Source organism: Sycon ciliatum, chromosome 8 (assembly GCF_964019385.1).
Source record: "Sycon ciliatum chromosome 8, ocSycCili1.1, whole genome shotgun sequence".
Lineage (NCBI taxonomy): Eukaryota > Metazoa > Porifera > Calcarea > Leucosolenida > Sycettidae > Sycon > Sycon ciliatum.
Window position 1 is genome coordinate 8,251,091 of NC_088650.1, and position 22,861 is coordinate 8,273,951.

The following is a 22,861-nucleotide window of genomic DNA, read 5'->3' on the forward strand; positions in this document are numbered from 1 at the left end:
TAAGGCGCCAGCCTCCGGAGCTGGAGATTGTGGGTTCGAGTCCCATCGAGGTCGTGTCAGTTATTTTTTTTGCACTCCAGAATGCACTCCAGATGCGATAAACAAAGTCTTGTGAAATCCTGCGTGGGATATGAAGGAATCGCTTATCATCACGGATGTAATAGCACCAATAATTTCGCATTTGAGTTCAGGTACAATTTTCAAGTATGCCTAGCCAATCGAAACACCCATCAAACGCCCAAGTCAGCAGTTGGGCTCTAGCTTACAATACAGCAGGAATTGTCCCGCACGAACGCACTAACTAATGGCTGTACCAGAAATAGCAGACAATCAAATAAACTCACGAGTTGACCGGAAGGACCTTGGGGACCAGTGCGACCGCGTTCACCCTACATTCAAGGACACAAATCGAGAATAGCAAACATCCCGTTGCATCAAGTCCATGCTGATACTCGACTATACTACACAGCCACACAGTGACAAATGCATCAATGACTATGTGCTACGTATGCACAGCGGACGGCTGGTCATGCCTCCAATACAATACATGATTGCAGAGGAACACACGGAAGGACAATGAATGCATGACTCGATGCTGCACTCGCCAACTATTCAGCTACATACACTATGTGCTAAGTTGAATATTGCTTTGGCCATGCGGTTCATTTCATTTCAATTCATTTTATTTGGTTGATTTTCCAAAGGCAAATTGATGCCTATCATGAGTGAAAATGCATAGGTGGAATCGACTCAATCAATCCAAAATGAGTTAGCTGTTGCAGGCTGCAGCATGCAATGAATGAGGACCCTACCTTCTCGCCAGGAACGCCAACAGAGCCAGGCACACCACGGTAGCCTCGGGGTCCCTGTATCGGCAAAAACACCAACCGTACAATGTAGACATAGAGTATGAGAAATGCCAGAAATTCCGCATCAGATCACATTGCTATGGCGGCTCACACCAAGCCATCAGCAGTGCAAAACCACCAGCAGCGCAAAGCTATTGCATCTCCAGACCACTATTTCGTTGGTGATCAATATAGATTCGACGGGCTCCAACAGCATGGTCACCTTCCAAACATTGATGACGTGTTCAAAGAAGAATTAACCCGCCAGTCCAGCAATTACAAGGCGTCAAGTTGCTAAAAACGGATGCATCAATTTACTACGTACACGTCGTCCAGCTGTGCCATCATAGCCAGGAGCACCGGCCTCGCCCTACAAACACACACAAACACACACACACACAAACACACACACACACACGCACACACACATACACATACACACACAAAACACACACAAAAAACATGTCAGAGGCACATGCACATGCACTATGAGAACACAAAACCAAATTGCAGAAAATGAAATGTCAGGTTGTCAAATGTCAAATGCCAGATTCGACTAATTCCAATGGCCCTACTATTGTATGGAGGCTAGGCTAAGCGAAGACATGTACAATCATAGTCATTATGGGATGCACTGCAAGGAGATTGCTCAACGGATGGATGAGGAGAACATGTTTTGCACCTGCACGATACAATATCAATGTGCGTGACAGAGTTTGAATTGATGATGATGCAGCATATCTCTGGCTCTGTTCCTCTACATGCCAGCCGAGCAGTTACTGGAACCTTACGTCTTCGCCAGTTTCGCCGCGCATTCCTTGTTCGCCTTGGATTCCATGGGGGCCCTGTGGAATAAACAAAGAGAACACTCTGTCAAGTAGAGCAGGATACGAGTACATGTGTGTGTGTATACATACATGTACATGTACAGAATGCACTTGTGACGAACACTGTTACAGTCAACCTCGTGAATAACGACCCCTTGGTGTAACAACAACTCGTGAATAATGACACAATCTTCAGGCCCAGTGACCACCTGGCTTCATACACTCAGCCTCACGAGTGGCGACAACTCGTGAATAACGAAAACTTCCATTCACGATCAAGGGTCGTTATTTGCAAGGCTGACTGTACACACAGCCTGTACACACAGCCTGTACACTCTGCATCACTTCTTCCGTATGTGCGTAGCAAATCCATGTCCAGAAATTCGAGCCGGGATACGATGACTGTCCAAAAGGGCGTCGAAAGTAATGGCATACCAAACGTGCCCATACTTGCCCAAAACAATGCACCGTGTATACATGCAACAGCGCATGGAAGGCACTACTGGCATCTCACCTTTGCGCCAGGTCTGCCTGGGTGGCCATCGTAGCCGGCTGGGCCCTTGGGCCCCTGGGGTCCGGGGCGACCGGGCATTCCGGGGTAGCCAGGGGGACCGGCATCTCCCTGAATATTTTGATCAGCACAAACAAATCAGAATACTGTTCATCACAGACCAATAACAGGCTAAAATTGCCATCAGAACACAGCATGCTAGCAACAGTTACTACCTCCCCTACAAAATGAAGTAGAAGGAGTTATTTTGAATTGATATCGAAGGAGTTTAATATGTGAAAAATAAAAACACACTTAAAAGTTTGTTTTATTGGCAATACGATTTTCCGGTTCGGTTTAGAACCAGTCAAACTGACTCTTGTGCATCTGCAGGAATGCCACCACTCTCAAATATCAAGGTGGAGGTACAGCTCCTAAAGGAAAAATCCTTCAGCGATTCCAAGAAGGACTTGAAGCCTGTACCCTCTGTATCCCAGGCATGGTCTTGGCGACCATCCTATCCCTCTTTGTCAGGCTGCGTAGTGCAGACATCAAGCACCAAATCTGTTCAACAAGACAGTGTGCCAATTTCTCTTACGGATACACCACGGTTGCCGGCCTGTCCGCTGGATCCTTGTGCTCCAGTTGGTCCCTACACAGTCATACACACATACACACACATGCACATACACAAACACACAGTGACACAAACACACACACACACACACGAGCAAAGGTGGACACACCCATGAAGTGACAACGGGAAGACGCATACAGTATTACAGTACACCAGCGCGCACGTATGCAAGCCGGTGCGACAACCATGGATGAGAGAAGCAAGAAAAGTGAATTGCAAGTTGTCAACTGCTGCAGCCTTCCGGGTGCACTGATACGAGCAATGGAAACCATGCATTCTGAAAGCACAGGAAACACTTGTAATTGTCTTTTTCTGTTGGTTGCCAATGGCCTCCATGTGTCAAGGCTTGTCAGCTACCGGGTACTCACAGGGAATCCAATCGAGCCCTTGCTGCCTTTAGGTCCGTCAATGCCGACTTCACCCTGCACACAGAATACAGAACACACCAAGTCAAGGAATAGAGGGACGTCCACTTAGCAAAGCAGTTGCATGGCTTAGAGACACTGAAAACAAAATGACTGACTACGGGTGATCTACAGATTCAAAGTCCCATCACCAACTACAAACCATCACTTTCATTTAAGATTCGATACACATTGGTATTCATATACGAAATGTCCACAGTGCGAGTCCACCCTTCAACGTTTTACGCCATACACGACTAGCAACGGAGAGGAACAAGGAGCGGTGGCTTACGGGTGCGCCCTTCTGTCCGTGCGGTCCTGTAGGTCCAACATCACCCTGCACACAACAAAGCAGAAAGCAAAGCAAAAAGAATTGTTGAGTAAGCCAGTCAGTCAGTCACAATATTCCATTTCAACAATGAAAGCAACATTTTACTGATAGGAGTAATACTATGCAACAAAGCATGACTTCATCCAGAGATGGCTGATGGCTACACTCACACTTATAAAGTGCAGACAAACTTCTGCAGTTCAGAGTAAATTGGTCAAACCCTACAAAGACTTGAGGTGTAAAGCCAATGGCAGCACGGTACAGCATAATGCGGTATAAAGCATGCCTTTACATCACTTGGTTGTAATTTTCTACATGGGTATGACTAGTAGAAACATGGGTGTAAGAATTCCTACACTGGGAACCAAGCTCAAACAAGGCAAACGGGGAGCTATACAACAATGACACTTTTCTCGGAGCGGTGCACGTGGCTCGCAGCAGACAACGTGACGGCAGCCAACGCAAACACACTTACAGCGTCGCCTGGATAGCCTTGAGGTCCTGTTGCGCCAGATCTGCCAGACAATCCCTGCAAACACCATGGGAAAACACACACATCGTAAATTTATTACCAGAAACACTCAGAGTGTACGTGATGTACGTTAACATAAACTGGCCAGACGAAAAGCACAGGAAGCACAACTCCCTCAACGCTGCAGGTAATAGAAATGTAAGTCACCGGATTATTGCCCACTGCTCTTAACGATTGCGCCGAGTTCTGCAACATGGCATGTAAGCGCTTCCAGCAAACTGGGCATATCCATCATGACCCATTGGATAGTGCAACACAGTAAAACTCCGTTCATCCAGGTAAGTTGGAACCGAGCAGTGCCCGTAACTAGCAATTGCCCGTAACTCAGAACTTACATACTTACTGCATGCAAGCAAATGTTATTACACGAATCAATAGTTTTTGGGGCCGTCTTTCCCTGATAAGTGATTTTTTGTGACTCTAGATGGGTCAGAAAGTACCCGGTAGACGGGACGCGCCCGGATCAGGGGCATCCAGATTAGGGGAGTTTTACTATACTCCCTCTCTAGACATACAGCTGTACTCCCTCTCTAGTACTACAGCATACACAAGAGGTACAGTGCGCATTCCAGCAGGTTAAGGCGTACTGCGCTCTCTGTGTACTCAGCCAGCAGACACAGAGCGACATCATCATTGTCACTTACGGTAGCTCCTTTCACACCGTTGACGCCGGGAGCACCGGAGGAACCGGGTGTGCCACCGGAACCACCAGCACCGGGACGGCCGGGTAGACCAGGTAGGCCCTAATGAACCAACGCATAAACAAACGCACGTGCACACACAAGAAAGTAAGCATGTATGCACAAACAAGCGACGTGGAAGCAAAATGTACCCTGCTCACCCGCGGTCACCACTATTATCAAACGTCTGCTTTGGCCGACCAGCCATGGACACACAGCATGAGAACGAGTAACGACGACAGCGCAAAGGAGAGCAAGCTGTTGAGTTTGGGCTACTTACAGCATCACCGCGAGGTCCTTGTCTGCCAGGCACGCCAGAGGAACCCTATCAACATCAGCCACACACACACCGTAACACAAGGGAACTGGTGAACAACAGTGCTGAGTTCCATTGAGAAGCAAAGAGACAGTCTCACAGTGCCACATACCCAGCAATGGACCGGTGTAGAAACAGTCTGCAAAAACAGGTCCTTTCCTCCACCTTTGACCAGATTACCTTCTACATTGTATTTCTAAACTGATCTCAGTATACATGCTGGCATCAACTGCCTTTTCCAGTACATGTTAGAACAGAATGAGGCTGAGGGAAGTACCGTTCTTTCTAACACAGCCACCCATTGCAGTCTGGCTGTTTCAATGTTCTCAGCACAGAATACTCCTCGCACCCATAACCACACAGGTATAAGATGTCTGTGCACTGCACCATGTAACACAGATCACCATCAACCAGCCAAGGAAACGAAAGGAAGGCCAAATATTGCCATCACCAACATCAATAGACCGAGTCAATACCAAACCGCTTCGTATCTTACAAGGGGTCCAGCTGGACCGGCAAGGCCGCGTGAACCGTGGCTGCCAGGAGTTCCCTGCATGGACAAAAACACAAGTACAAGGAGATTCAAAAACAACATACACCCTGTAGACACGATAGTAGTGCCACCTCTGTACAAACGAGTTCACTCATCACACAATGAATCAACCCATACTAGTACAGTTCAGCTATCAGGCATTCCAGAGTGTACTCGCCTACCCATTCATCAAATAATGATAATAGTGAGAGAAGCAAAAAGATGAAATAGTGCAGGGTATATTAGAAAATGTGTACAGTCCACGTGTTAATTGTTCGTCTACATGTCACGTGAAGCCTTTCAAAGTCAAATACAAGAGTAAAGACGTTGCCATTCCTAAAAAGCGCTCATTTATATTATACCTTAAAATTGCCAGCCATGGAAGATATCTATTTCATACACAATCAGAAATCGATGTACACATGACAATGAAGAGACCATGCAAGGAGAACACTTACACGTTGTCCTTTAGCGCCGGGTGATCCATCTTCTCCGCGAGGTCCCTGCAGGACAGGAACAGCACAACACAAAACATATTAGGCACTGCAGCGACTATGTCTAACAGGCACAGACATGCAGCCAGAACGGCACACACATACACACGCGCGCACGCACACACACACACACACATACACTCCCACACACACCTAGCCGAGGAACACACAGCCGCTTAATAGTCTCCAAGCGAGATAACTTACACGTGGTCCGCTGGGTCCAGAGATACCGTCTGGGCCACGGTCACCAGGAGTGCCCTGTAAGATTAGGAAAAAAAACATTGGTTATCGGGACGTGGGACACACTTGATACACCAATACCAATTAATGCACCGAAAGATCCACCAGCTGAACAAGTCCATTAATCTCAGACCATTCACGTCATGTCTTCCAAAGATACAGTATCTATCATAACAATACAGGACTGAGTGGAACAGCTTCGAAGGCATGCATGTTATTTCGCATGACAGCGAGCACTCACGGGGATTCCACGGTTTCCAGGCATTCCGTCAGCACCGTTCTGGCCCTACGGGGAGAAGAGAGAAGGCAAAGAGAAAGAAAGAGCAACAGAAATGAGCAATATAACATTCACTGTAATATGGCACCGGGCAGAACATAAGCATTGTAATAGCCAGTGATCTATCTAGTGGCACCGGGCAGAACATAAGCATTGCAGGGATGAATTTACTGCCATGTTTTTGCATAGCAGTTTTTCCTACGCAGAATCTGGTGTAAGCTACAAAAAGCATGAATAGTAGTAGCCTGTACATGTATGTATGGCAGTTTTCTGCGTGTCACTGTCATTTTTGAGTAGCAGTAGATCGATTTTGCGTAGCAAACTGCGATGCGATACCGGATAAATTCATCCCTGCATTGTAATAGCCAGTGATCTATCTAGTGGCACCGGGCAGAACATAAGCATTGTAATAGCCAGTGATCTATCTAGTGGCACCGGGCAGAACATAAGCATTGTAATAGCCAGTGATCTATCTAGTGGCACCGGGCAGAACATAAGCATTGTAATAGCCAGTGATCTATCTAGTGGCACCGGGCAGAACATAAGCATTGTAATAGCCAGTGATCTATCTAGTGGCACCGGGCAGAACATAAGCATTGTAATAGCCAGTGATCTATCTAGTGGCACCGGGCAGAACATAAGCATTGTAATAGCCAGTGATCTATCTAGTGGCACCGGGCAGAACATAAGCATTGTAATAGCCAGTGATCTATCTAGTGGCACCGGGCAGAACATAAGCATTGTAATAGCAAGTGATCTATCTAGTGGCACCGGGCAGAAAATAAGCATTGTAATAGCAAGTGATCTATCTAGTGGCACCGGGCAGAACATAAGCATTGTAATAGCCAGTGATCTATCTAGTGGCACCGGGCAGAACATAAGCATTGTAATAGCCAGTGATCTATCTAGTGGCACCGGGCAGAAAATAAGTATCGTAATAGCATTGTCAGCAGCAGAAGAACAAAATGTAACCTGCTCAGAAAATAGGCTTGAACCACAATGATCCATGCTGAACTTAAGTTCACTACTGTGAAAATTGTAAAATTGTAGAGTGCTGATGCAGACAAGAGTCCTGTGGCAATCGCTGGACGAGGACCAGAAAATAAAGTAATTGGTAGAGTCGTCATGACCAGCGCTTGCCGAAAGCAGTCAATTCCTACACGGATACGTGTACAAACTTACGGGGTCGCCATTGTCTCCGTCAAGACCGTCCTTTCCAGCTACACCAGCTGTGCCCTGATGTCATAACAGAGAGACAAAGAAACAGACAGACAGACAGACAGATAGACATATGCACAGACAGATACACGCACACATACAACAAAACAGAACATCCCTGAATAAGAACTATACATGGCAAAGCAACTAACTTAACCAGTGTCCAGATACGGAAGTCAAGAACCACAATTGCAATACACAATGGAGATGGCAGAGAAGTAGCAACAGCTACAGAGATGCTATCTACATTACCCTTCTCCACACTTGCCCTCATGAGGACAAGTATTTCTCTTTCACCTACACATGCAATTGTAGATCTTCTCACAAGTTCATATGACGATAAGACAAAACTTTGGAAAATGACAGGTTGTGCCGCCAATTTGCCACACTGACTGCCAGACTGCTCCTAATACAACTGTTCTGCAGGGACGTCGACAGTATTAGCGGGTGCGCTTTCACCTTTGTAGAGTTTCGCCGTACGTCGTATAGGCAAAAGAACTTTGTGAGCATGATCTACGACCACTACAGGGCGCAGCTACCACCCAGTTGTGATGTTTTGCCTCTTAAGTCCGCCACTCAGCAATTCCGAAGCTGCGATAACCAGGGATGACTGAACCTGCTTGCTAGAGTGGCTCACTGTCAGTGGCACTTACCTTCAAGCCAGGATCCCCCATGTTACCGTCCTTGCCACTGATGCCGGGCTCACCCTACGGGGACGCACACAAACACACAGATGTGCATGCACACACATACAAACAAGCACGCACGCACGCACACACACACACACACACACACACAAACACACACATGTTGTGCGTGTGGCGTGGCGAGGAGCGTAGAGGCAGTTCGTTCACGGTTTCAAACCCGTGACGACACAAACATACACAAAATTGATGAAACATCACGCCCGGTCTCCTCCACTACTCAACTAAATACCCTAGAGATACTTCACAACAGCATGAGTTGTACCAGGCTATACCACCCCTCCCATTCACACCCCCCCCCCCCCCCCCATCACCACCAGCACCACCACTACTAGCACCAGCACCAGCACCACCACTATCACCACCAGCACCACCACCAGCACCCCCCACCCCCACCAGCACCATCACCATCACTGCAGAGCACGTCATGGCACAATGATCCATGTTATCGGCCGAAATCTATAAGCACAAGAAGGAAATGTCCTGGTATCATTCGAAAATGATCGATTGGAAGCCTACCTTGAAGCCCTTGGGTCCGTGCTTGCCATCTAGTCCATTTACTCCGGTTTGTCCCTGTTAGGCACAGTACAAGTATGCAAGTGAACAACAAGTTGTGACTGGCAGTGCCACAGCCTTCATGAAAGCACACTCAACCTCTCAATTGTCTCTATCTCTACCATGTGTGTGTGTGTGTGTGTGTGTGTGTCCGTGTGTCTGTGGGCGTGTCTGCCAGCGTGACACACACACACACACACACACACACACACACACACACACATCACAATAAACTCAGAAAATAACAGTGAATAGTAGAGAAATGACAGCTGTCAAAAGGGACAACATGACAGAATATGACTTGTAAACAGGAAAGAAAGTACAAAGATTTCAACACCACTCCAGTACAAGTGTGTGCATTTTTCAAACAATCATAAAACTACACACATGAAGTTTGAGCTTTACAAATATTGCACCACACACACACACACCAAATCCAGCAGCACAGTGATCTCCAAGCATGTGTATAGATCGTGTGTACACTGTCAATCGGATGTCATCTGTACACACTTTCCTGGACCACATGGATGCTTTGTAAAAGCGACTTTCACTCTTTGCAGATTTTAAAACAGTGCAACATTCATTCCTCCTACAGTTTTGTGCATCCTCTCTACACCTAGGTTCATTGTGCAACCGATCTACCGAGGATACTTCTTGAAAACAGTTTACACAACAATCTAGCACTAGTTCATCGCTGGTACTTACACGCTCGCCCCGTTCGCCCATCAATCCAGGAAGACCACGCATGCCTGGCTCACCCTACAAGATAAACATACAAACAGTGGAAGTAATTTCAATAGCAAAGCAAAGCTCAGGTAGTCTGCCGGATGAATTACTTCATGCTAAACTTCACCACAATTATCAAGCCCGTTGGCGTTTAAAAGCTGTAGGGCAGAAAGAAGCAAGAGAGAAAGTGTGCTGCAAGCACCATGTATCATAACACGCGCAAGCACACACAAACGCACGTACGCACGCACGCACGCACACACACACACACACACACACACACACACACACACACACACACACACACACACACACACTCTCTCTCTCACGCGGGGCATACATACGAGCACTTACAATTGATCCAGGAACTCCAGGAGAACCTGGACGACCATCGGTACCGCGGACACCCTAACAACAACAAAAAGAGGAACAACAAGATCATGAGTGACAGTGAAGCAAGCGGGGAGGGGTGCTCGGGCAGTGCTACTGGAGAGAATTCCTTCAGACATCAATGGCACAACGAAAAATGGGGTGTGCACTAACCATATACCCATAATATTAACAGCAACCACAACGGGAAAGACGCGGACATGCGGTTCACTTTCCGTGCTGACTTACAGGAGATCCTGGTGTTCCTGGGTTTCCTGGTCTGCCTGGTGGGCCACGGTCACCCTATGAAGCACACAACAACAGCAGAGACAATGTTCAAAAGATTGATGAGCAAAAGTAATATGCCTCATGCATAGAACAGAGAAAAAACGCAGAACCAGTGCTAAAGGTGAGCCAGCCAGCCAGCCAGCCAGCCAGCCAGCCAGCCAGCCAGCCAGCCAGCCAGCCAGCCAGCCAGCCAGCAAGCCAGCCAGCCAGCCAGCCAGCCAGCCAGCAAGCCAGCAAGCCAGCCAGCCAGCCAACCAGCCAGCCACACCAACACGCACACACACACATAGACAGACGGACAGACACACACAGCATACCACGATAATTTAGTAACCCAGAACCAAACCAAGCTCACGAAACAAACAAAACTAACACTGAGCACTAGTGATCTGAAACTATCATCAACTGCCATGGAAGCCATGGAGTTGGAGAGAACGGAAGAGAAACAGCCAAGTACAAACTCAAATCATGTCAATGCTTACCGGTAGGCCGACTTCAAATTTTATTGCTAGTGTGCCGTCCTGAAAAAAATACAGTAGAGACACGAAATGGCCATGAGAGATGGTGAAATTGAAATGTCAGGGTTAAAAAAAGATCATGCACAGAGCTCACCAGCCTGTCTGTGATGGTTCTGTGCTCTATTGCAAGCAGATGCAGACAACAAGATCCACATGCATACAATGTTCATACAAGTGGACACACATGCACGCACGCACGCGCGCGCGTGCGCGCACACACACACGCACCCACACACACACACACATACCCACACACACACACACACGCACCCACACACACACACAAACACACATATACACACACATACACACACACGCATGCACGCACGCACGCACACACACACACACACACACACACACACACACACACCCATATACACATGCAATCACATGACTACCTACCCTGCGTCCCGGTCTACCAGGAGGTCCAATAGGACCAGGGTCGCCAGCTTGGCCGGATCTACCTTGTCGACCCTGTAATCACAAACATAGGACACAGTAAAGGTTATAGAAAACAGTATCAACCTCGCTGAGATTCAGAACATGAAGTCACCAAATCAACAAGTCTTCATGGAGATATTCACTAGTTGACGGAATGGAAAAGGGGAAAAAATTGGAAAAAAATTGACTGTCATCACCAGGACTTGAACCAGGGTCTTCATGGAGAATTGGAAATTCACATGCAGTATTTCACGGTCAGTAACATAGTGGTCGACGCACATTGGACCATACATGTACACGCTCCATAGGCTTTACTCGGGAGAAGGCAGCGCTGATCGGTAAAGCCTTGTTCGCAGCCTGTAGAGCCCGTGAGGTCCGGTGTATATTCAATATTGACCACCATTTCATCAGTATCTCTTCACAACCTCAGACGAGCTAATGCCAAGGGTCAATACATTGGCGGACTGCTCGGTTTAGCCAAACACACAACACTGGGCTTCCCATGGATGAAAATAGCCGTCTTCCAGAAACTGTTGGAATATAACACCGAGATTATGCTACAAAGAGAACAGGCATTCCGACCCCAAGGCGAAGTCGCTCTGAAACATGAGAGTTTCATAGCGACTTCGCACAAGGTTGTGAACAGATACTAGTGAAGTGGTGGTCAATATACGCCGGACCTCACGAGCTCAAAAGGCTGCGAACAAGGCTCTACCAATCAGCGCTGCCTTCTCTTGAGTAAAGCCAATGGAGCTTGTACGGTTCTTACTTCGAAGCACACCACAAACATGTGCTTCGAAGTAAGAACACCAGCAGCATGTACCGTATATCAACATGTACATGTGCGGTATGTAAGCCGCATCCTTGTTCTAGGTCCCTGTCCAACCATTGCCATGTGTTAACTTGAATAGAAATGCATACTGGGTTGCAAGCCACAACTCGTCTTTGGCCTTGAAGCTTATTGTGCGGAAAAAAGTGACTCTTATTTGAGAACATCCATAAAGCTTTTGCTTTTGGGTTCAATATCCTTTGTTTTACTGGGTTTTCATTTTTATCATTCTTTATTTTTACCAATTTTTGCATTGCATTTCCATTCATTGTGTTTCTGTGCCCGCAAAAGAGGCTTTCGTCATCCATGAAGCAAACAAACTGGTAGCGTTACCTTTGGACCGGTGGCACCAGCATCACCTTGGCCGCCATCCAGACCGGGCAGACCCTGCAACAATACATTCACACCGAGCAAGAAACAAAACGTAAGTGATGGAGCGTGGAGCACGGAAGAAAAACTGACTACTTTAGATGAAAAAGCATGCAACACAGTTCAGAGGAAGCATATGCCACCGGCATGATCACAGAAACGTGTGGTGATGCAGCAGCAAAGCTGGCCTGGGCACTTGGTTACAAAGCCAACATTTGCACCAGCGCTCAAGGCACTTCTACTAGCAGTACGACAATACTCCCGAAATCTATTGGTCGTGAAAAGAGGGCTCGGGGAAAAGGTCACTAAGGTGTGCCACTTGCATCGCCTGTGCTAGTACTGCAGCATGATGATGTTGACAGTAGCACTCTGAGAAGATACACAGCATGACCCGACAGACCCGATTCGATTGATACTGGATTCTAAAAGTGCACAAAGTGAAGGAGCGAAGTAGTGAAGGAGTTCTATGCACATCAAGTCACCAATCTGCATGTACAGTAAAACCTGTGACTAACGACCACCCCTTGGGGCCAGAGAAAGCGGTCTTTAGTGGCAGGTGGTCCTTAGTTAGAGGTTTGCACCGCACAACCATCATATGAACATGAAACCGACCGTGCCTGGCGAAGTGGTCTGTAGTACCAGGTGGGTCGCTATTCACGGTGGTCTTTAGTTACAGGTTTTACTGTAGTACCAGGTGGGTCGCTATTCACGGTGGTCTTTAGTTACAGGTTTTACTGTACCAGCCACCACAGGGTGGCCTAAGTCAAGTGCTAGGTGCACAAGAACTAAAGATAACATGACTGCTGGCTGTCAGCAACACATCGTCTGTACATGTCAACGACCGCATGTCCAGTCGCAGCCAGTCACATGCTCACACAAACACTGATGAAACTTACTGCTGCGCCATCAGGGCCTTTGGGTCCCTTCTCTCCGGGCTGCAAGGGAGAGAACAAATACGAAGCAAGTGAGTCTCCAAGAAGCAAAAAAACAACAGACAGACACAACACATACAAGCACACTCATACCGGTATGCACAAGCATGCGTACACATGACACAAGACGGCTAAACGTCACGCTCGGAAGTTTAGAAGCATGCACGCTTCAATGAAAGACTCCCTCACCAGGACAACAGTTACAGAAAATGCATCCAAGAATGAGCATATTAACGTGATCAGCATGAACACTAACCGTGCCATAAACATCCTTGCCAGGCTGTCCCTTTTGGCCCTTATCAGTACAGCAGGGACCGGCAATGGGCGCGCCAGGAGGAGCGACCACCTGCGGTACACCAGCAGGCTCTTCTACTTCCGTGCTATCTTCTGGTGGCTACAATATATACGGGAACACGGACAAATCAGAAGGCACTGGTGCCATTAGCCATTACTTCTAGCGAGGTAGAGGTCCACAAAATCATCGTGCGGGAAGAAACTGATGCAGATGCAAGTATAGACTGGTTTGCTACCCTCACACAGAGGAGGCATATTGGAAGAGTTTATTATGATGCTAATCCAACAGGACTACAAATCAACGATTTTCCGGAAACATGCAATGTTGGTAAACCTAAAGCTGTGTTCACAACTGGCGCGTGTACGCGTGAAACCACGCGTTTGTGCGTATTTTTGCTGGCTTTTGGGGCGCCATGCGTACGGAAACGCGCTGAAATGGAAATTCCAACATGTTGGAATTTTCAGCGCGTATCAGGCGCGTACCAGCGTACATGCCAGTCACTTTGACCGGCGGGGTCAAAAAATTAGTACTCGAAGGTGTCACACGCGCTAAATACGACTCGGATTGCTGTTTTTTGTGAAAGCTTGAGCACGCGTATGGGCACGCATGAACCGCAAGCGTACCGCGTCCACGCGCCAGTTGTGAACACAGCTTAAGCGTACGATGCTGGTAAATCTTGAAATCCCCAATTCGTAATTTTTTTAAAGTAAAATTGACTTTGGACAGGTACCCAATGTATGCATGTTAGAATTATACAAGGTTTTCGTAAGCAGAAACTCTGGAAAAGCTGCAGACCCTTACGAAATTTGCGAAAGTTAGATGTTGACGAAAAATTGCTGATTTACACTAGCAAGGAAAGCCCCAATACAGTATCGCTACCAGATCCTAACCAGAACAAGCACAGTATCAAGCTCCTCCACATGGCGGCAGGGAATCCACCATGTTTCTCATACTATATTTGCCTTGTACACTGAATCTCCTACGTAACACGTCGTTACACCTGCTGGCCTTTTCTTTGGCGCCAACACATTCTACACTATCAGTCCGCAGCTGCACCAATGTGACAAGTGAAGTCCAGCCCCAGGCTTCACATGCTTCGGTGCAAGCATGGATTCGTCTGTCCTATTCATGCTTCTCATATGCTTTCCACCTTGCTCGCACCAAACGGTGGGAAACCATGTGCTGGATTTCACTCGGTACCACAGCACACATACTGTGACATATAGGCACCGTCATAATAACTATCCTGGTACATGTACTCCATCAGTCCACAGCCCGATTTCTGACGATGGAACTTCAATGTACAAAACGCTAAATTACTGTCTATTTTCTGTGTTGAGGACACCGAGCATGCAGCAAGGTTGCGGTACAGCGGGTCCATAGAAGCATACAGAGCATGTACATGTACTGCTGTCAGTGCACGAGGTCTCGTTGGCCTACGGCTGCTTACCGCTACGACTGGCGCTGGCTGAATTTCCACTGTAGGAACACACAGTGCAGAACGGAGCAGAGAGAGAGGAAGAGGACGGTAAGTTTAACATTGTCATTACGCCAGACTGTACGGAAGGTGCACAATTACTCCCACCATAAACAGAAAGGGAGTTACAACAGATATACAGTGAAACCTGGCTAAGACGACCGCTCAAGGGACCTTCAACATGTGGTCTCTGTAACCAGGTGGTCTTCTTATCCAGTGTCATTTGACTGGAACTGCCACCCCTTGGTCCTGGTTGCGGTGGTCTTCTGGAACAGGTGGTTGCCTTATCCGAGTGGTCGCCTTGACAGGTTTTATTGTACATGTTACGTATTGTAACTCAATGTATTAGGAAATGAGGCCACCTGACTGCCGTTCTTTCTCTTTCCAAAACTCTACACTAGCCAGCCAGATATGAAAGAAGGACAAAAGGACTCACTGCATACACTGTGAATTACAGTCATACTTGCGAATCACAACCCTCGATTGTGCAAGAGAGAAGTGTCGTTATTCGTGAGGTTGAAAATATTGGTATGCTGTCAAATGGCCACTAGGTCTGAAGATTGTGTAATACTTGCGAGTTTTTGATATGCTCGCGGTCGTTATTCAGGAGGTTGACTAGTATGCAGGGTTTAGGGGGTGTATGGCCGCATACCGGTATGTGTAGGATGGCTGGTGCATGTCATTCATGGTCATTATGTGCATGCTGAACCTAGGTCAAAATTGTTCGGGGGGGGGGGGGGGGTGCACATGCCCCCCCCCCCTTCCCCGTGCGGGTTACGCGCCTGTATAGTGTTATCAGCAGACACATAGCCATGCCACACACTGGTGGGTAGGGCTCACCATCGGAGTTGAGGTCGAAGTTCTCTCCTCCAACATCCACCACTGCAACATGAGAGAGACACAGAAACATGCACACAGGTTGGATACACGCCATGAGTGCAGCCACACCACAGGATTACGGGGTCTCTGTTGTTTTCACTGTTGTGTGGTGCACCCTGGCCTAGATAGTGCATAGAGCACTATTCGCCGCCAGCACCCTAGGTACGTCATCGACTCCTATCCTCAGTACGTTGTACCCAGGCTATGATCAAGTAGTGTGATGCATACATGTACAGTTGTGATCGGTGATATCCGACCAAGAGTACGCATTCGGCGCCCTCAACTTGCACGGCCATTGACTCCCTGTAAGTGGTAGGAATGCGGCTGGACGCACACATGTACAAGTACAGTGGTGTAATCGGAACTGGTCCAGTTTTGCACTTGGAGTCGGATTTCAGTGAGCTCCGGCCACTGTACGTGTGCTGGACATGATGTTCGGCAATGGGATCCCGGCCAGATTGTGATTGGACCTAGTTACTAGTATGGGGTGGTGTGTGTAGAACTTAACGTCATACCGGTAATCGTCACTTGGAGATTCAGATTGAGCCCACCATACACAGACCCTGGCCACGTATTCTACATACACATACACATACCCTGGCCATGTATTCTAAATACACATAATCCTATTAGCGCGAGGATGACGATTAGCCTGTAGATAGACACAGACAAACAACACGCGTGCGTGCACACACACACACACACACACACACACACGCGCGCGAGTGCGCATACATTTACACATCAAATCACAAATTCGCACGACTGCGGCAGCATGGCCAAAACTGAAAGACCCAAGATGAGATTCAAAAGTTACCCCCTCCCCCTTGTACCCCCATAGGGACCATGCCTCCGTAATAAATGCTATTGGTACTACACCGGCAAATCCTGCCACAGAGGGCTGGAATACATGGTACAAATCACTTTCGCTTGCGGGAGTGTTGCTAACCTATCTCTCCGCCTCCGGTTGTGGCAGGTATACTCTAGCCTATTATATAGCTCAACTTACAAAAGAAGGTCTCACAGACAACTGGTCCACCCTCAACATCCCGGCGTGCCTCTCTTGTTTCAAAATGATAATTATTACATGAATTTTGGTGAAGCGACAAAATTCATTGTCGAATCTGCAATCATGGCCGGATTATCCTGCTGTCAAATCAGCACAACTATACAGAATGCTCACTGTGCAAATGGAATGAGCTTGGACCAAGCATACTGCATGACTCAACGAAGGCAATATCTTTCCAGCACACGCTCCCTTCGGGCGATTTCTGTCGGAATTTCATGTCTCGAACAACTACTGCGCTTCGCAATTCGAGGCTTCAAACACTGCAAACAGCAAAAGTAAACAGATCCGATTTTTTGAAGAAAGGAGGCCACGTGGGGGTCGAACATATGGGGAAATCCCTCCGTTTATGGAAAGAATACCGGTATACATGTAGGTGAAACACAGACTGTCATGACGTCAGTCAGTACGGTCCAACCTTTGGACTTTGACCTTACAGGGGTCAAAGTCTCGCAAATGGGGGTGGGACATGGGCCGGGAGTAGGCCCTGGCGGATAATGCTCGAAAAGGTGGCAGATTCTGCTCAAAAAGCAGTGAAATTGGCAGAACCATACAAACCTTATGGCGTGCAATTCCTCGAATTCTGCTCCATTTCTTTATCCACATACCAAACATGCATGAAACCTACCAGAAAAAGTACCGAATTCCGCCAATTTTTCTGCCGGCATTATCCGCCAAGGCCTAGGGCCCGGGAGTAGGGTCCGGCGGATTCTGCCGGCAGAAAAATTGGCAGAATTCAGTACTTTTTCTGGAAAGTTTTATGCATGTTTGGTATGTGGATAAAGAAATGGAGCAGAATTCGAGGAATTGCCCGCCATAAGGTTTGTATGGTTCTGCCAATTTCACTGCTTTTCGAGCAGAATCTGCCACCTTTTCGAGCATTATCCGCCGGTCCCTAGCCAGGAGATGACTGGCATGATCGTGAAATGGTGAATGCTCTGCCCTTCATCCAGCCAGCTAGTTCACGAAACATCAAGCAGGGATACTGATAGCTATGCCGTTATTCTAAGGAAGTAGTAAAAGAAAATCCCTAGAATGGACCCATCCGTTACCGGCGGCATACAGTCGTGTCTAACTCTAAGATTAGGAAATGTGCAGGATAGAGGTTTTGAACACACGAAGGTTTTCTGTTTTCTTTTTAGTGGATATTTATTATTATTATTATTATTAATTTTATTCATATTTTGATAGGGCAATCCCCACAGACTCAAGGTCTTCTTACAGGGTACCCTAAGAATGAAAGTAATGCATGGCGAAATAGGGATGGCGATGCAGCAGTGCGGATATCAGATGGAGCACTATTCCATCTGTCTGCAGCCAAATAAGAGAGAGAAAACAGACCGTAGCGTGAATAAACTCGGGGTAAAACAAGACCATTGGAGGAGTGAAGGCGGGTCCGACATTGCAGAGTGTTAGCTGCTGAAGAGCGAAGTACAAAGAGGTCTCGAAGAAGGACACTGGTCTGGCCTAGGACGCAACGGAAAACAACTGAGTACAATTTTAAACTGAAGCGGACTGAAATTGGCATTAAAGAGAAGAATGCGAGAATTGGGGCTGAATGGGAGGACGAGGGGTAACCAAACACTATCCGTAATGCACGTTTACTGATCTTGATCAGGTTATCATATTCTGTGGTGCGAAGACAGTGTACATATGCATTACTCGCATACTCAAGAGTGGATTGTATGAAGGATAAGTAGAATGTACGTTTTGACATGTCTGCGGCTAGTGCGGCGTACTAGTGGCGCTGTAACCACATCACAGTATGAATGTACATGCACACCAGCGGGCAGCGGTCCCGGGAAGGATTTTGGATTTTGCCAGCTATACTAAAACGTAGGGCCACAGATATTGGCAAAGCCAGAAAACGCTTCCTCCTGTAACCACTAGCCCTTCGGGCCTTCGCGGATAATAATGCTCGAAAAATTGCCAGATTCTGCTCGAAAAGCAATGAAATTGGCCGAACCATACAACTGAAACCTTATGGCAGGCAATTCCTTCTCTGCTTCATTTTTTTATCCCCATTCCAAACATGCATGACATGTACCAGAAAAAGTACCGAATTTTGCCAATTTTTCTGCCGGCATAGTCCGACAATCAGAGCGACATGCAGCCACCAGCAGTATAAGTGATTGACATGGGCATCTGAAAAAATGCATGATCCCGCGCCGGCAACCAGTACTAAGCGCCTCGGCCAGTATTGCCAACAAATGCCGTATACTGGTGAAACTGGTGCTCAGTGGTGCATCTGCCTGCACTGCAGTGGTGGCCAATGAGCAAAGTAACTTCAGAGGCCCCGTAGCCCAGAAGACTCATGACTGCGCCTCATGATCTGATCAAGTCACGTCCCATAATTACTTCATTTGCCAACGTGACTGTAGCGTTGGCCATGCATGACTGCACAATCATTATGTGCGTGTATGTGCGTGTTCCGCGGCGCACGTCTGGTGTGTGTGTGTGTGTGTGTGTGTGTGTGTGTGTGTGTGTGTGTGTGTGTGTGTGTGTGTGTGGCGATTTGAAGCATCACCTCAAGTACTGCCCAACTTGGTAGCCTATCATCTCCACTGGAGATGGGGCATCAAAGGTCAAGGTGTGTGTGTGAGGGGGGGGGGGGGTACATCCCGAAGCCATAGTACCTAGCGAGGCGACACTAGATCATAGTGCCCGAAATGATGTGCATTTTGACCATGGACTCGGAAGTGTTCCACATGATCCGTTGCAGTCGCCTGGGTCGTCTCTCTACCTGCACGACTCTCTGCTGTGGACGAGTGAGTGACTTAGTGTGAATGTGTGGGCATCAGCTTGTACATCAGTGCATTCACAGCAGCGACTCGTAACATCTGGGGAGACAGCATGACTCGTGAGGCCATGGCGCCCACAACAATGCGGGTTTTGACCCGGAACTGGAAGTTCGACTTGATCTCTTCGATCTATGCAGGACACGGCCGCAGTCGGCAATGTGACCTGGCACATGCATGACTCTTGCCAGTGATGGTATATGCATGCTTGCTCAAAATTGGTCCCACTCCAAGAGAACCTCGAAAGAGCACTCCCGGGATGTAACTCACACTGTCTCCCTTTCCGCTTGCCTCCAAGGCTGCCATCTCCCTGGATGCTATGACACCCAGGTCAGGTATATGCCTTTAACCAGGCAAGAAACTTCATGTGTGTGCACATATACATTTACACACACATGCGCGTGGGCAAACGCATACATGCCAGTGTACGCTACTGCAGTCGTTGAGTATGTTTGGTCGGAGTGGGGCACTGATCACCGACCCAAACCAATACCATGCCGGAATGCACGCCTTTTCGACCAGCGTAATCACAACACTGATTTGTATACACCTGCAACATCTGAACACCAACGCCGTCTCGGCAGAAGAACCGCATGCGGGTTTGCATGCAACTACGGCAACTGTGGCACGCATGTTTTGCCTGGTGTTGCCTTGCTCATGAGTTTGGATTGCCAGTACAGTCAGACCTCGCATAACCGCACACGTTCGTTTTCCACAAATCATCCGGATCGGCGAGGGAACCAGATAACCGAACACCGGTTATGTTGGATGCATCACGTGTGTTGTAAATCTGTAACCAGCCATTTTCTTCTGGATGGCGAGGGATCCGGATAATAAAGGACTGGATAAGCGAGGTCTGACTGTACTATAACACACCTTGCTGTCATGAACATGAGTGCCATTGCCATCACGTAACTTATGTCAAAATGACTACATGTGATTGTGAGCGCCGTGACCAAGGTATCTTTCTCAGATCATTGGCATGGCCGAGTTCAAGTGCCCATTGGAAGGCACATATTCCCTTCGTTGGTAAGGTATTATCTTTGATGCCTCGTGATATGTATATTCTTGCCTGGGTCCAAATGTACATGTATGTACAATTGTACATGCATGCATATTATGGTGGAAGAAGAATGCCTGTCATTGCAGACCTTCTTGCCGGGAGGACCTGATCTCATTTGCAGGCATCCGGCAGGGGTCTTTATCCTGGTGCCCGTGCATAGATCATCTCAGCCTTGACTAGAGTTTACTTGATCCAAACATAACTTTCTGTTTGTATGGATCTATGAAAGCCATTGTCCATACATGTATGTGTGTGTGGCATATGGTCTCATTATGAACAATAATGCACAGAAATCGCTAAACAAACTCCGGACTCACCGATTCGCCATGGTTGGTGGATGATATTGCCAGCGGACTCCAAAGCTGCAGCAATTTCAGCTTCGTTGGTGCCTTTGCACCGGGCTCGTCCTCTTTCGCCTATCGGCAAGCACTAGGCGAGATGGAGCAGTTCTCTCACACACTCTCACACACAGCCAGTCAATGCACCGCTGCAACGTGTGTACAGTGTGGGCCTAGAATAGGCTAGATGCCAAAGAGTGCACATACATACAGAGGTGGGGGTTCAACAGTACAGTAGATCTACGGATCGCCAGTACAGATGGGCCTATCCTGAACCGAATCTGTATCACGTTCTATGCACAGAAGTGTGCTGCCAATAATGCCTGTACTGTTGCATGTACTCCGTATGTTTTAGTACATGTACAATGGGTCGTCTTAGGTCTGAGAATAATGGTGTCTGGGTATTGGATACTGATCGATCACCGACGTGCCACTTTTCATTCGGAGACAGCTGATCATCCACTGACCGACCGTTGCCCGCATGAGAGCAGACTGTGTCAGGACCTCGCACCCAACCCCTGCGATTGGGCTTCAATTGGAGCTGTGTTGGAGATGTTCGGGTGAGCCCGGAACGGCCGTGTTGTCCTAAGATCAGGAGTCAGGACGAAACATGGTCATCGGACAGCTTCATCGGCTTGGGTGAGTTCCAAGGAGTGGAAGTACGACAGGCAGTCGCCGCTTCAATAAAATCTACTCCATCAACAGCGTGGATTCCTGCATGCATGCGATGTCGGTCTTCGGACGCAAGTCAAGACTCGGATCGGCGAGTTCAGCTGCAGCTGGCGACTCCTGATGTCCTTCGCAGAGGCTACAAAATGTGACAACCAGCTGCCACCCTACAGTACAGGCACCCGGGTATCACACGAGCCCGTACCAGCACTGTGAAGACTGGAAAGTCGGCCCCCCTACTGTACGTACCTGTCACTGGACCCTGATGACCGTTGTCAAGTGCCGACCACAGTGCTAGTGTCGGGAGCCGCGAGCGCAACACACTCAAAAGCGCCCACTCGCCCAGGCCCAGTGCATGCAGGAGAGTGCGACGGACAGCGTGATTCAAGCGTCAGTGTGTATTCTCCAATCCTTCTACAAGCGATGTAAGTAACAGACATGTACAATGTAGCTCTAAACTGGACTAAAGCTTGAATTATTTGACTGTCTACGGTATATGCTAGGGACGATCGTTTTGCCAGGCTGACTCTTGGTTGTGTTTACTGATCCTGTAACAGGTATTACTATTAGATCTGTTTCAAATGTCCACTGCGGCCGTGTACGTGTGGGAGTTGAACTGATATCCTCAGGACTTGCAGGCTTCATTTGCAGCAACTCCACATACCACAATGCACTCAGTCAGTGCGAGTTTGATGTGAATAGCCACATAATTGGACGGC

At 47.8% G+C, this 22,861-nt stretch overlaps 1 protein-coding gene and 1 non-coding gene across 2 annotated transcripts in view; one reads left to right on the forward strand and one right to left on the reverse strand.

Annotated features, from left to right (window-relative positions):
- Window positions 1-54, forward strand: part of Trnar-ccg (transfer RNA arginine (anticodon CCG)) — a 73-nt gene extending 19 nt beyond the window's left edge. Inside the window, exon 1 of the tRNA in view lies at window positions 1-54. This exon is cut by the window's left edge and continues 19 nt beyond it. This is a non-coding gene — a tRNA (tRNA-Arg).
- LOC135823192 (collagen alpha-1(I) chain-like) overlaps window positions 1-22,031 on the reverse strand; it is a gene marked incomplete at its 5' end in the record, with an annotated part of 39,639 nt that extends 17,608 nt beyond the window's left edge. Inside the window, 30 exon segments of the mRNA XM_065336036.1 lie at window positions 345-389; window positions 813-866; window positions 1,174-1,218; window positions 1,640-1,693; window positions 2,190-2,297; window positions 2,764-2,817; window positions 3,171-3,224; window positions 3,499-3,543; window positions 4,013-4,066; window positions 4,714-4,812; window positions 5,030-5,074; window positions 5,562-5,615; window positions 6,056-6,100; window positions 6,296-6,349; window positions 6,573-6,617; window positions 7,791-7,844; window positions 8,480-8,533; window positions 9,050-9,103; window positions 9,791-9,844; window positions 10,166-10,219; window positions 10,430-10,483; window positions 10,951-10,989; window positions 11,389-11,460; window positions 12,590-12,643; window positions 13,522-13,560; window positions 13,814-13,951; window positions 15,303-15,331; window positions 16,170-16,211; window positions 16,805-16,860; window positions 21,453-22,031. Coding sequence (XP_065192108.1) covers window positions 345-389; window positions 813-866; window positions 1,174-1,218; window positions 1,640-1,693; window positions 2,190-2,297; window positions 2,764-2,817; window positions 3,171-3,224; window positions 3,499-3,543; window positions 4,013-4,066; window positions 4,714-4,812; window positions 5,030-5,074; window positions 5,562-5,615; window positions 6,056-6,100; window positions 6,296-6,349; window positions 6,573-6,617; window positions 7,791-7,844; window positions 8,480-8,533; window positions 9,050-9,103; window positions 9,791-9,844; window positions 10,166-10,219; window positions 10,430-10,483; window positions 10,951-10,989; window positions 11,389-11,460; window positions 12,590-12,643; window positions 13,522-13,560; window positions 13,814-13,951; window positions 15,303-15,331; window positions 16,170-16,211; window positions 16,805-16,860; window positions 21,453-21,463 — 1,659 coding nt within the window.
- Between the last annotated feature and the right edge of the window lie 830 nt (window positions 22,032-22,861).